At 30.6% G+C, this 12,826-nt stretch overlaps 2 protein-coding genes across 3 annotated transcripts in view; one reads left to right on the forward strand and one right to left on the reverse strand.

Annotated features, from left to right (window-relative positions):
- Window positions 1-6,976, forward strand: part of LOC147804362 (uncharacterized) — a 65,272-nt gene extending 58,296 nt beyond the window's left edge. Inside the window, exons 2-3 of one of the 2 annotated variants that reach the window (XM_087152426.1) lie at window positions 790-939; window positions 5,050-6,976. In XM_087152426.1, the coding sequence (XP_087008552.1) occupies window positions 5,544-6,698 (1,155 nt within the window). In that variant the 5' untranslated portion in view covers window positions 790-939; window positions 5,050-5,543 and the 3' untranslated portion in view covers window positions 6,699-6,976. The remainder of the gene's footprint in view (window positions 1-789; window positions 940-5,049) is intronic. The other variant, XM_087152425.1, reaches the window with a different exon arrangement.
- A 4,604-nt stretch (window positions 6,977-11,580) lies between these two features.
- LOC147804363 (uncharacterized) lies at window positions 11,581-12,270 on the reverse strand. Its single transcript, XM_087151543.1, has one exon. It carries the CDS (start codon window positions 12,268-12,270, stop codon window positions 11,581-11,583), a length of 690 nt encoding a protein of 229 aa, XP_087007669.1.
- Window positions 12,271-12,826: the final 556 nt, after the last annotated feature.

Here is a 12,826-nt window from a genome sequence, read left to right on the forward strand (position 1 = left end):
GTTGCCAAAACGTTGGCAGACTATTGTTGATTTGAATGGAGATTACTATCCTCATTAACTTTGCTGATTTTCTATCTATTTATCATTTTACAGGATTGTATTTTTTTGGCGGAAAACTTTTTACTCAACCTGATATGTTTAATGTCAATCATAAGTGGAAAATATTGCATATTGCAGTTTTTCTATTTTGATGACTATAAAAAACCAAAAAAATTCCCTATGTGTAAAATATTTCATACATTATACAACAATTATCATGAAACTTCTATTATTACCTAAAATGTACTAGATTTTTTTTTTTCAGTTATGAGTACAGCTATGGAGAAAATTAGAAAACTTTCTGGCCAGTAGCTAGTTGTAGCATTTAAAACTGTAGCAACTTTTTAAAACATGTGGTTAATTTTTAAAAAATTGAACATTTTAAATCGTATTGTAAAGCTTTCTTTTTAAGCATTTCCAAAAATAATGATGAGCCTTACAAAGCTTACTCCTAAAAATGCTTCCTTTTAAGAACAAGCTATAAATAAAATAATTTTCAGAATTGTGTAATATAATCATTTTGATTCCAGCTCTATTTAAAAGTAATAATAATTAAATGTAGACAGTATGCATTTTTGACGTCCAAAGTGACGACTTGCAACCGATACTTTAATCTCCACTGCTAATTTCTCCCTGTATGAAAGTTTATTGTAACTGTTGACGTAATTTAAGTATTCATTTTTAAGATTACAAAAAAAAAAATTGGAATTTTAATATGCAATAAATTTTAGGAACATTTATAATTTTCAGTATTTTTTCTCCATGTTGCTGTTAATGTTTGTATGTGTTGCCCTCTGAGTTTACGCTGCTGAAGTTGTTAGCCAATAATAAGTGATCTTAAAATTTGATTCTACTGCAAAGCAAGGCATTTTCATTATCTTATAGGACCATAATAATACTGTATGCATTTTTTATTACTATGATTTTTTTTATTGCTATGTATTTATTACTATGAATTACTCTTATATTCATTCCATTGTAAAACTTAGATGTATTTAAAACAATTTAAGTAGGGTGACACAAGGTAATTCACGATCACTCTGTTTCTGGGATAAATAATGATCACCGAAGTTTTATTTTTAAAAAATTATTTGGGACATAGACAAGAATGCTTGTACACTTTACTAAAGTATAACTACATTTAATTAATAATAATTTTTTGTTTAATCTAACAAAATAAGTATCTTTTAAGCTGTTTTCTGTATTTTCCATTTCAAAGATGGATTTCAAAACGTGCACATTTCTGCAAAGATTCCCCTCTTTCTCTTAATGATACATATTTTAAGTTACTTTTTTTTTCTTTTATGTAAAAGTAGTGTAAGCTTTTGTTTAATTGTTTCATATGTACTGTAAACATTATAATTGATTATAGGAAACTATATCAAATGTTGCCTCCTACACTTGGGGTAATTATTGATCACTGGGGTTATTCCCGATCATTGTCATTTCTTCTTATAAATAGTATATAAATATCTTATAAATAGCTAATTGTCTTTTCTTAAATAACAGTTCATATTTATTAAGTGGAACAACAATAAAATATATTTTAACTGTCAACACAAAATTTGTTTTTAACTGTATACAAGACTGTATTCTGATATGCACCATTTCTGGTTTGTCTTTCTTACCTTGCTTCTATCTTAATTTTATGTGTGTACATCGTTAGAATAATTTTTAAGTTTATAAATTAGCCTAGTATATTTGTTAGAATAACTTTTAAGTATATAAATTAACCCAGTATAAGCATGGTGAGAAATTATAAGTCTAAAAAGGATACTAAGCTTCTAGAAAACAAAATTAGTGAATTTCTTTTAATGATTGAAAATGAAAATTTCAGTGTGAGAGCTGCTGCCAGAGCTGTTGACATACCTTATTTAACTTTACACTTTCCCTTAATGAAGTCTTATTTGTTTATTACCATTATATAATTATTTTTAAACAGCCCCTTAACAATAAAAACTGGTGATCAGTAATTACCCCAGAAGTGATCAGGAATTACGACAGAAATGATCCAGACCAGGGGTAATTCCTAATCACTAAAAATGTAAAATCTTTTAAATTCTAATTAGATTTTCAAGCAAAAGAAGGTGGCATAGGACTCATCTCATATAGCCTCAAACTTCCAGTAAATATTAAAATTCTATTTTGAATAGTTTTTTCACAAAATAGATGTTTGCGTTTGTTAATCAGGAATTACCCCAGATCACCCTACTATTTTTGCTTTACCCTTTTAATAATATATGGAGTAATAGTTATTAGTATCCAACAATAACTCATTCTACTGAGAGACATTAGAGTAAAATTATTGTATTCAGGTTTCCCACGGTCCTTACAAGTCCTTAATATTTTAGCATCACTGTAGTTGATAGGAATAATTTTTTTGGTTCAATTTTTTAAAACAAAATGTTCTTTTATCGCTTAGAATTAGACCATACATCTAGGATAAAGCATCTGAGAGTGACAAAAATTAATGTGTGTGGGGGATGGTTGGAGGCAAGGAGAAGAAAGCATGTCCTTTCATTAATATATTCTACCCTTTGCCTAGTATGATATTCTATAAGGAGAGTGAAGCATTCTAAAAGAAAAGAATGGTGTGGACAAGGAGAGTACTACACATGGAAGAGATAGTACTTTTTTTTCAGGGAGGGGTAGAGCAGTTTTAAGGTACCTAAGTAGAAGAAAATCCCCACTGATCTTCAAAATTGACAAAATTTAGTTCTATTAGTAATGCATCTCCTTATAGGAATTAAGTAAAACGCTAAGAAAAGAAGTGTCAGACATTTTTTTTTTTAACTAGAATCCATAGCAAAATCTATTTTCTGAATTCTTGAAGAATTAAATAAATTTGTATAATATTTCAATGTGTAATAACTGTAAATATGTAGAAAGCATAAAATTTTTTAAAATTCATGATTGTGCTAAAAATTAAACAGATTTGTAAGAAAGAGGGTTTGAATAATCCCAGCCCAGCAAGGTTTTTCATCATAAACCTGGCGTTTATTGAGTTTTTGAGGAGAACCTAAAGTTTTCTTTCAAAAATACTTAAATTTTTCGTTATTGAGTACTAAATAACAAAGCATGATTTGCTTGTAATAAGAAAGTTAAATATTTGGTTACTATTTATTATTTGTTTTGTTGCGATGTAAAAATTTTTTAAGGTAATATTGTTACTCTATTACTTATATTTAAGGAGAAGCATATTGTGACATAAAAACTCAAATCTACCCGACTAAAAGATTCTTAGATTTTAATAATAATTTTACGAAGTAAACATTGCAACTGAATAAACTTTTTTTTTTTTTTTACTTTTTGTTTAGTTGCCTTAAAAGTAGTTCATGTTTTGCGTCAAAATGCTTAGTTACATTATGTAAAGTTATTTCCTAAGAACAGGTTTGACTGGAAGTAATTTTGCTTAAGTTCATCATAAAAGTTATTTGCTGGTCCTGTAGTGAAATAGAAAAACTTGCTGAAATAATTTTTTCAATGTTTTGGCAAATTTTTTCATTTGCTCTTTCTTTTTTTTGATATGCATGAAAAAATTGCAAATTTAAATTTCGGCACTTAATTTTACAATTCAATTTCAATGAAATCATTAAATGGAATGCTGATTAGTTTCATACATTAGCTTTTACACTATGAATGGAAACAATGTTTTAACAATCTGAAAATGATTTTTTAAAAAACCTGACCTGGATTTGCAAAAATTGCCTGGTAATTCTTTGGTGAGCCCTGTTAATTAATACAATTATGTCAGTGCATTATGTCAGTACATTATAATAAAATTGTTTTTCAGCATTTTTTTTACTTATTTATTCTTTTAGGATTTTAAATAATTTGCACTGTTGTTGGTGTCATATGTATATTCGAAGATAAACAATCAAACTATTTTTAAAGTCCTTAATTTTTCTAAAAAGTACTTAATTGTTTCATAAAAAAAGTCCTTAGAAGTGCTTAATTTTTGCTTTGTTGAAATAGTGGGATTTCTGTTATCATATGTAACCAGAATTTTACTCATAAAAGTAAACTGAATGCGCATAAACGTGTTCTTACTGGTGAGAAACCTTATTCTTGTAATCTGACTGAACATAATCACGTTCATATTGGTGAAAAATCTTATTCTGTAGACGTGAAAAAAGATTTTGCGGAAGACTCATTAAACTAATCAGTTGCACACTCCTACTGGTAAGAAACCTTATACTTGTAGTATATGCAATAAGAGTTCGTTAGAAAAGAGATGTTTAACAGTACACGATCACATTCATACTGGTGAGAAACCTTATTCTTATGCAATAAGAGTTTTTTAGAAAAGTTTTCTTTAACTGTCCACAATCGCATTCATACTGGTGAAAAACCTTATTCCTGTAATATTTGTCATAAGATTTTTTCACATTATGGGCAGCTATTTAAACACCTTCACACTCATACAATGAGAAACCTTATTCTTACAGTATGTGTGATAAGAGTTTTTCGAGTAAGGAGTGTCTAATTAATCACAGTCACACTCATATTGGTGAGAAACCTTAATCAAGTAATAAATTTTTTTCAGGTATATTTAATCTTGACTTTTCACATAGCATTTTAACAGTGCCAATTTTTTTATACATGTAATTACTTTTTTAATTACATCCTTATGTAATGCTTTCTTTTTAAGCCCTTCCCAAAATATGATGAACCTGACAAAGTTTATTCCTAATACTGCATCAGTTTAAGAAACAAGTTGCAAACAAATTAATTTTCAGAAACGTTTATCTAAAAGAATAATTATAATTAAATGTAATTTTGACGTTTGGGGCACTTTTGATGTCCAAAGTAGGGACTTCAAGACAATTTTTTAATCGCTCCATAGCCAGTGTTGACTGTCTCTTTTGTCCTGTACAAACGTTTTTTGCATCTGTTGGCATAATATCTGTTTATTGGTAACAGAAACATTTATTAAATTTGAATGCGCAATTAATTTTAAGACCATTTATGACTTTTAATTTTTTTTCTTCTCAATTTTGCTCTTTATAGTTGGATGAATTGTTCTGAATTTCATTGTGCTTGAAGACAACTAAAGATATTAGCCAAGAATAAGTGATCTTAAAATTTGTTTCTACTGCCAGCTAGGGAGAGAACAAGGCATTTTCATTACCTTATAGGACTATAATAATACTGTATGCATTATTTATTACTATGATTTGTTTTATTGCAATGTATTTACTACTATGAATTACTCTGATATTTATTCCATTCAAAATTTAGATGTATTTATAGCAATTTAAATACTATTTTTGCTTTACCCTTTTAATATTATATCCAGTAGTAGTTATTAATTTCCAACAATAGTATCCATAACTCATTCTGAGAGACATTTGAGTAAAATTTGTAATAATGCTTTTCTAAAAATATATTTTAACTTGTCATAGGAGTTTTCACTCTTAAAAAATCTTATGATTGCAGTATATTTAGATCTTTTAAATAATAATTAGCTACATACCGATTAATACAGTTGCATTTTGTACAATATGAGTTTTTTAGCAGACAGTAATATGATCAGGCTTAATGTTAATACTAATAAGAATCTTTATTTCTGTGTTATATGTAATAAAAAATTTTCAAACAATAGTAATCTGACTGTGCACTGTCGCTCTCATACTGGTGAAAAACCTTATTCTTGTAGTACATGCAATAAGAGTTTTTCATATAGGTGTGATCTAACTAAACACAATCGTACTCATACTGGTGACAAATGTTATTCTTGTAGTATATGTAATAAGAGTTTTTCACAGATGGGTCATCTAACTGCACACTGTCTCTCTCATACTGGTGAGAAACCTTATTCTTGTACTATATGTCAAAAGAGTTTTACAGGGAAGACTAGTCTGACTGTGCACGGTCGCTCTCATACTGGTGAGAAACCTTATTCTTGTAGTATATGTCAGAAGAGTTTTTCAGAGAAGAAAATTCTGACTGTGCATTTTCGCTCTCATACTGGTGAGAAACCTTTTTCTTGTAGTATATGTCAGAAGAGTTTTTCAGAGAAGAGTAGTCTGACTAAACACAGTCGCTCTCATACTGGTGAGAAACCTTATTCTTGTAGTATATGTCAGAAGAGTTTTTCAGAGAAGAGTAGTCTGACTAAACACAGTCGCTCTCATACTGGTGAGAAACCTTATTCATGTAGTATATGTCAGAAGAGTTTTTCAGACAAGAGTAGTCTGACTAAACACAGTCGCTCTCATACTGGTGAGAAACCTTATTCTTGTAATATATGCAATAAGAGTTTTTTACTGAAGAGTATTCTAATTGCACACTGTCTTTCTCATACTGGTGAGAAACCTTATTCATGTAGTATATGTCAGAAGAGTTTTACAGGGAAGAGTAGTCTGACTAAACACAGTCGTTCTCATACTGGTGAGAAACCTTATTCATGTAGTATATGTCAGAAGAGTTTTTTAGACAAGAGTAGTCTGACTAAACACAGTCGCACTCATACTGGTGAGAAACCTTATTCTTGTAGTATATGTCAGAAGAGTTTTTCAGAGAAGAGTAGTCTGTCTAAACACAGTCGCTCTCATACTGGTGAGAAACCTTATTCTTGTAGTATATGTCAGAAGAGTTTTTCAGAGAAGAGTAGTCTGACTAAACACAGTCGCTCTCATACTGGTGAGAAATCTTAATCTTGTAGTACATTTAATAAAAGTTTTTCATATAGGTGTAATCTAACTAAAGACATTCGCTCTCATACTGGTGAGAAACCTTATTCTTGTAGTATATGTCAAAAGTGTAATCTGACTGTGCACAGTCGCTGTCATACTGGTGAGAAGCCGTATTCTTGCAGTATATTTAATAAAAAATTTTCTTATATGTTTGATCTAACTAAACACAATTGCTCTCATACTGATGAAAAACCTTGATCTTGTAACTTACGTAATAAATTTTTTTGTGGTTTTTTTTATATTTACTCTTATTTTTTCACATATTTCGCAATTGTGTTCGCCTTTGAGTAACTTCATCCTTTTACTGAGTGAAATAAAAGGTTTTTTGTAATAAAGTGATCTAGCCTTCCATTTGTTTTCAATGTGGTTTTAAAATTCATTCTTTTATGGCTAGTCAATTTAGGTCTCTCCACTACACAGATTTGTATTTTCTTCATCACCGATTTTTTTTTTAAGCCAGTTCTTCGATCCAATTTTAATTCATTACTTCTTTTTTACTACACATCCTAATCTTTCATAACGGTTGGTTATCCTAAACTTGAATTGTTCCCACCCAACCTCCCTCAGATACCAACAAACAATGATAGTAGCGATGATTGATTTTACAATTGACAATGAAAACCTGTTTAGTCCTTACTCGGACTGGGCAATATAAGAAATTTTATATCGTGATGCATCGTCAGATTTGCATAGCGATGTATCGCGACATAGTATTTTTGAATTTCATTTACTTGTAAGGCACAGAAAATCAGATTTCTCTTAAAACTCCATACTCAAATTGATTTAAATCAATTTATAAATTTGAAGATACATATATGTTTTGCTTAAGAAAGATATTAATGTTATATTTTCTGAACATGATCGCGCAAATAACGAAAGATTTCTTAGTTTAAAAATAAATAAAATTTAAATTTATCAATATATTTACCTAACGATATAGGAAAAAAAATAAGTTCGTTAAAAATCATATGTATGCTTAAAACAAAGCGCTAAATAAATTTTAAAAAAAAACGCTTTTAAAACACTATTTTTTTATCATTATTATTGTCGCATAAATATACTAAACTCACCGGCACGACAGCCTATAGAGGGCCAAGGCCTACTGTGCCAATCTCAGTTTTCTTGACCTGGGGTGCCGGAGCAGATGTTCCGGTTAGGTGGTCAGCCGAACGCAAAACCCCCAGTGTTTAGTTCCCAAGCATGCTTGGTACTCATTTATCGACCCACTGAAGGCATGAAAGTCTGAGTCAACCTTGCCGGCCCGAGGATCAATATTGAAAGAAAATTAAAAAAACACAATTATACTCTTTAATAAAACGAGGTGTTAAATGATTAAAAAAAAAAGGAAGTCGCAAACCTTACTAATTTTTTCGAATAGAAAAGTTGATTGACTTATGTCCAAATCCAAAGGAGAAAGAATGAATCAAAAAACACTTCTTTATATATTCTTTTCAATAATAGATTACGTTCAGAACAAGGTAACGATGGCGATCACAGAGACAGTCCCACTGAAAATAATCTACAAGAAACGATCTCGAGTCGCGACAAGGAAAAAGAAAAAAAACTCGGAGGCGCGAAAACGAACATGCGAGATCACGATATATATATATATATTCTCAAAACTATGGTTCTGATTCTACCACTCATCAATCAAGGTCATTTCAACATAACGAACATCATCTTCCACAGCGCGAGTCGGTATCAGTGGCAAGAAGATCCAAGCTCGTCGTCTTCAGTCTACGGCTTAAATCAGATTTCTGATGCATCGCCAGAAGCGAAAGTTGCTGTATCGGCCATAGAGTTATAAATAAGAAGGAGTGGGCATTCCTCCCCTTCCCTATTGGTGCGAGTGAAGTAACTGTCAAGTAGCGGCGGCCCATGTTGGTATAACCAGAAACTTCGCGGAGCCGCTCAGGTTTCAAGAGAAAGAGTTAGGTTGTTTTTGATCTCTTCTCTTATGGTTGGAAAATTTCGAAAACGAGATTAAAATAGTTTTGTTGTTAATACATAACACCTTTTTTTATTCAATTTTTCAACATTAGTTTCTTTTCTTCTTCCCAAAAAATAACGTTTTAAGATAGCTCTATTTTACAACTGAATTAAAAAAAAAACTTTACAGCAGTTTTCGGGAACTTAGGTTCCTTTATATTCTATCTAGGCATTAAAAGTTATATATTATTGTTATTTAAGGGGGCAGCTTTTCAATTAGAAATTTATTCAAAGAATATCACATTAAAACCGCACAATTTTGAAAATAAACAAAATAATATGAAACGCAATTTTCTTTAAAGTTACAATATTACAATATTTAAAGGGAAAAATATTGGTTTGTGCTAAAAGAATAGCAATAATCAACATTAAGCCATTTGAGTAAACACTTGGGTAATAAAACTAGTCCATAACATACTTTTTATTACTAAACAGAGAAGTCTAATTTTTTTTTTTTTTTTTGCAAAGCACTTGATTATATGAAGTGTAAAAAATTGTAATTTACACATAGCAACGCATAATAACTGTGTATTTATTTTTAAAGGTAAATACCCAGAGTATTTAATATATAGGAATATTTATTTTCCAATTGAGGTTTAAACTCCACTTATGAAATGCTCTATCTCATTCACAAAATACATGAAGTGGTGAGCAAATAGATGCCAAGGCATTATTGTCTATAACAAATGCTCTATAATAAATTATAGCTTTGACACAGCAATTGAAACGTTAGTAGAGGAAGGTGGAGGCAAAGATGAAACAAATTTTAAGGAACTTTGAAAGATAAAATGAATACTAAAGCCTTTTTAAGGCACATAGAAATCCTGGAAAGTACTAGATTTAAATGTCAACACTTTGAAAATACAATGAATAAATATATAATTACTTGCTGCTTTTTAGCAGGGTTTGAAAAAACCCAACTCGCCTGGGTTTTATTAAAAAATTGGGTTTTTTCGCTTAGTGCTCATAAGCTTTAAGTTTTACTGTGTGAATATTTTTATTTATTAAAAAGTGTCGTATAAGCTTAAAAAATAGAAATAAATCCAAAAAGTTATTTTAATTCTGTTATATGTATTTTATGTAAAAATTTAATTAGCGCATTATCACTAATATATGTTTGAATCTTCTTTAGTGTTGAACAATATTAGATCAAAAAAACTTTTTAGCTGGCTCTTTTTTTTTTCTACCACAATAAAGGACACACGACTTGCTCTTCTTCCATCTTTTTTTATTTTTATATCACTTAATACACACATGACTCTTCCCAGCGCCATCTCGTGATCTGTTTTTTAATTAATTTGGTGCGGGAACATACTCCCGACCTTGAAACCTTAAGGGTTTCAAACTAAATGAATGATAACATAGAATCAAATATATCGAATACAAAATAAGCAATATATAGATAACATTTAAATCCAACAATATTCACACAAATCAAGTAAATTAGTAAAATATAACAAAATTTTAATTATCATTGATAGGCAATAGACAAATATCACGAACATTTCTTTTCAACAAATTGCCATTGGCCAACCTTATATTGAGAACTCGTACCTTTTCATCCTTACCAAAAATAATTTCCGATATTCTACCAGTGAACCATTTGGTGCTAGGCATGCTTTCGTCTTCAATCAAAACTAATGAACCTACTTTAACATTGTTTGTAGGAACAGTGGCGTACGCAGAATTTTTTCAAGGGGGGTGTTCATAATTTTCTAAAACTTCTAATAGAAATTCGAGTCTGTAATAAAGCACTATTATTTCCCTAATTTAGACAGCTAGACAATTTTGGCTTTTTATTTAGACAACATTGTTTAGTTAAATTTTGATTTCATTTTTTAAGTTTAAGAACATAATGTAATATCTTCTGAAAAAAAGTCCATTGTCATATGGGTGGGAAGTAACACTTTGAGGGCCACTTTCACATTCATCAGATTTTGTTATGCTAGAAACGTTTTCTTCAACGGAAGTATCACATTTCTGTACAACAGAAAAACTTACATTGGTACTAGATGCTGTCACCCCACTTATTTCAGGTCGTGGTTTTTTCTCAAAATAATTATAATATATATATATATATATATTGGCAGAAATATCCGCTATGCTACGATCTCAAAGTTTCGAGCTGGAATGAATAACTTCAACGAGAACAGTATCTCCAATGGTATTGTTACTGATTTCTTCACTAGTCGAAACAGTGGCGACGACGGGTTTGGCGATTGAATGAACTTTTCGTTGAGAATAATTAAAACAGATTTAGCGACAAGCTCCGAAAGACAAGCGGCAGAGATAACTCTTAGTCTGACTAACTGTACTCCGTTCCTCCTTTTATATAATTTTTCACCGCATCTCCAGAACTCTCGAATTGTCTCAAAGACGACAAAACGTCTAGGATTCCAGAATCATCGCGTAAAGACCTCACGAATGACAGCCAGTCTCGAAAACTATACTGGAAGAACAGAAAGGAACCAATCCGTGACAGTATCAGGTGAATTTGGTTTCAAAAGTACAACCCTATTATAGTAAATGTTTTTTCAGTATTCTGAGAAATACCGTGAGAAAAAAAAAGTAGGCATATGACAGAGTAAAATATTTAGCCTTAAAAAATAATAGCTCAAGTAATTTCTACTAAAAGTTTTATTTTTGCCATTTTGTCTGAGCTCAAGGGGGGTGTTTAAACCCCTCCCTTGCGTACGCCACTGTTTAGGAAACATCCACTTACCCCGTTGTTGCAAATGGGATAGACAATCTCGATTCCAGAGCTTCCAAATTTGTTGACTGTATTTAGTAATTTTTTTCCATTTAGAAAGTTTATTTTCAGGAATGTCAACAATCTGAGGCTCAATAATGGAAGTTAAGGGCCTATTAAAAAATGTCTAGGGGACAAAGTTTCAAAATTATCAAACTCGGAGGACAACGGAGTAAGTGGTCTTGAATTAAGAACACTTTCTATTTCCGCAATTATTGTAACAAATTCTTCGAGAGTTAAATGAGAATTTTCGACTACACGTTTTAAATGATGCTTAAAGGATTTTACTCCCGATTCCCAAATTCCCCCGAAATTTGGCGATTTCGGAGGTATAAACTTAAACTCAATTTCTTGACTGGAAAGAAATTTTGCTAAGATCTCATCAGGATACTTAACCATTCTATGTAGTTTTTTAAGTTCTACACTAGCACCAACGAAATTTTTTGCATTGTCACTAAACAATTTAGAGCATTTGCCACGACGACCAAGAAAACGCTTTAAACATGCAATAAATGCTTCAGATGTAAGATCTGTTACAAATTCTAAATGAATGGCTTTAGTGCTCAGGCATATAAATGTACACACGTATACTTTATTCAATTGTCCCTTTCGTTGGTGTTTAAATTTTACATAGAACGGACCACAGAAATCGGTTCCCACATTCATAAAGGGAAAACTAGGGGTTACTCTTTCTTTTGGCAAATCTGCCATAATTTGATTCTCCAAAACAGGTTTACTTTTATAGCAAACAAGACATTCGAGTACAATTTTTCTACAAATATTACTCCCATTCATTATCCAAAATTTTTGTCTTAAAAGATATAACAATGTATTGGAACCTACGTGTAAATAGATTAAATGATTATATCTTACAATAATCGAAGTTACAGGGTGTTTATCTTGCAGTACTATGGGATGTTTTTTATTCATACTTAAGTTAGAATTTTTTAATCTTCCACCCACTTTCAAAATAAAGTTATTATCCAAGAAACAATTTAAGGATCTCACCTTACTATTATTTGGAACACTCTTACCTTCTTTGAGATTATTTATTTCCTGCATAAAATGATCCTGTTGAACAATTTGAAGAACTTTTACCTCTGCTTTCCTTATTTCTTCATGCGTAAGGTGTCCGATAATCCTATTATTACCTTTTACATTATTAATGAATCTAAGAATGTAACACATAATACGAATAATAGTTATAAAATTATTACTAAGTTTGAGAATATATCAATAATGGAATCATGATTAAGACAAGTAAAATTAAATTGAAAATCGTCAGTGTCATTATTTTTCTTTAGTTCGTCTGAAATGTCATCGATTGAAACTGACATCATCATCAACCTCT

The sequence above is a fragment of the Parasteatoda tepidariorum genome, chromosome 9 (assembly GCF_982258835.1).
Source record: "Parasteatoda tepidariorum strain Cologne lab strain chromosome 9, Ptep-v5.0, whole genome shotgun sequence".
Classification (NCBI taxonomy): Eukaryota; Metazoa; Arthropoda; class Arachnida; order Araneae; family Theridiidae; genus Parasteatoda; species Parasteatoda tepidariorum.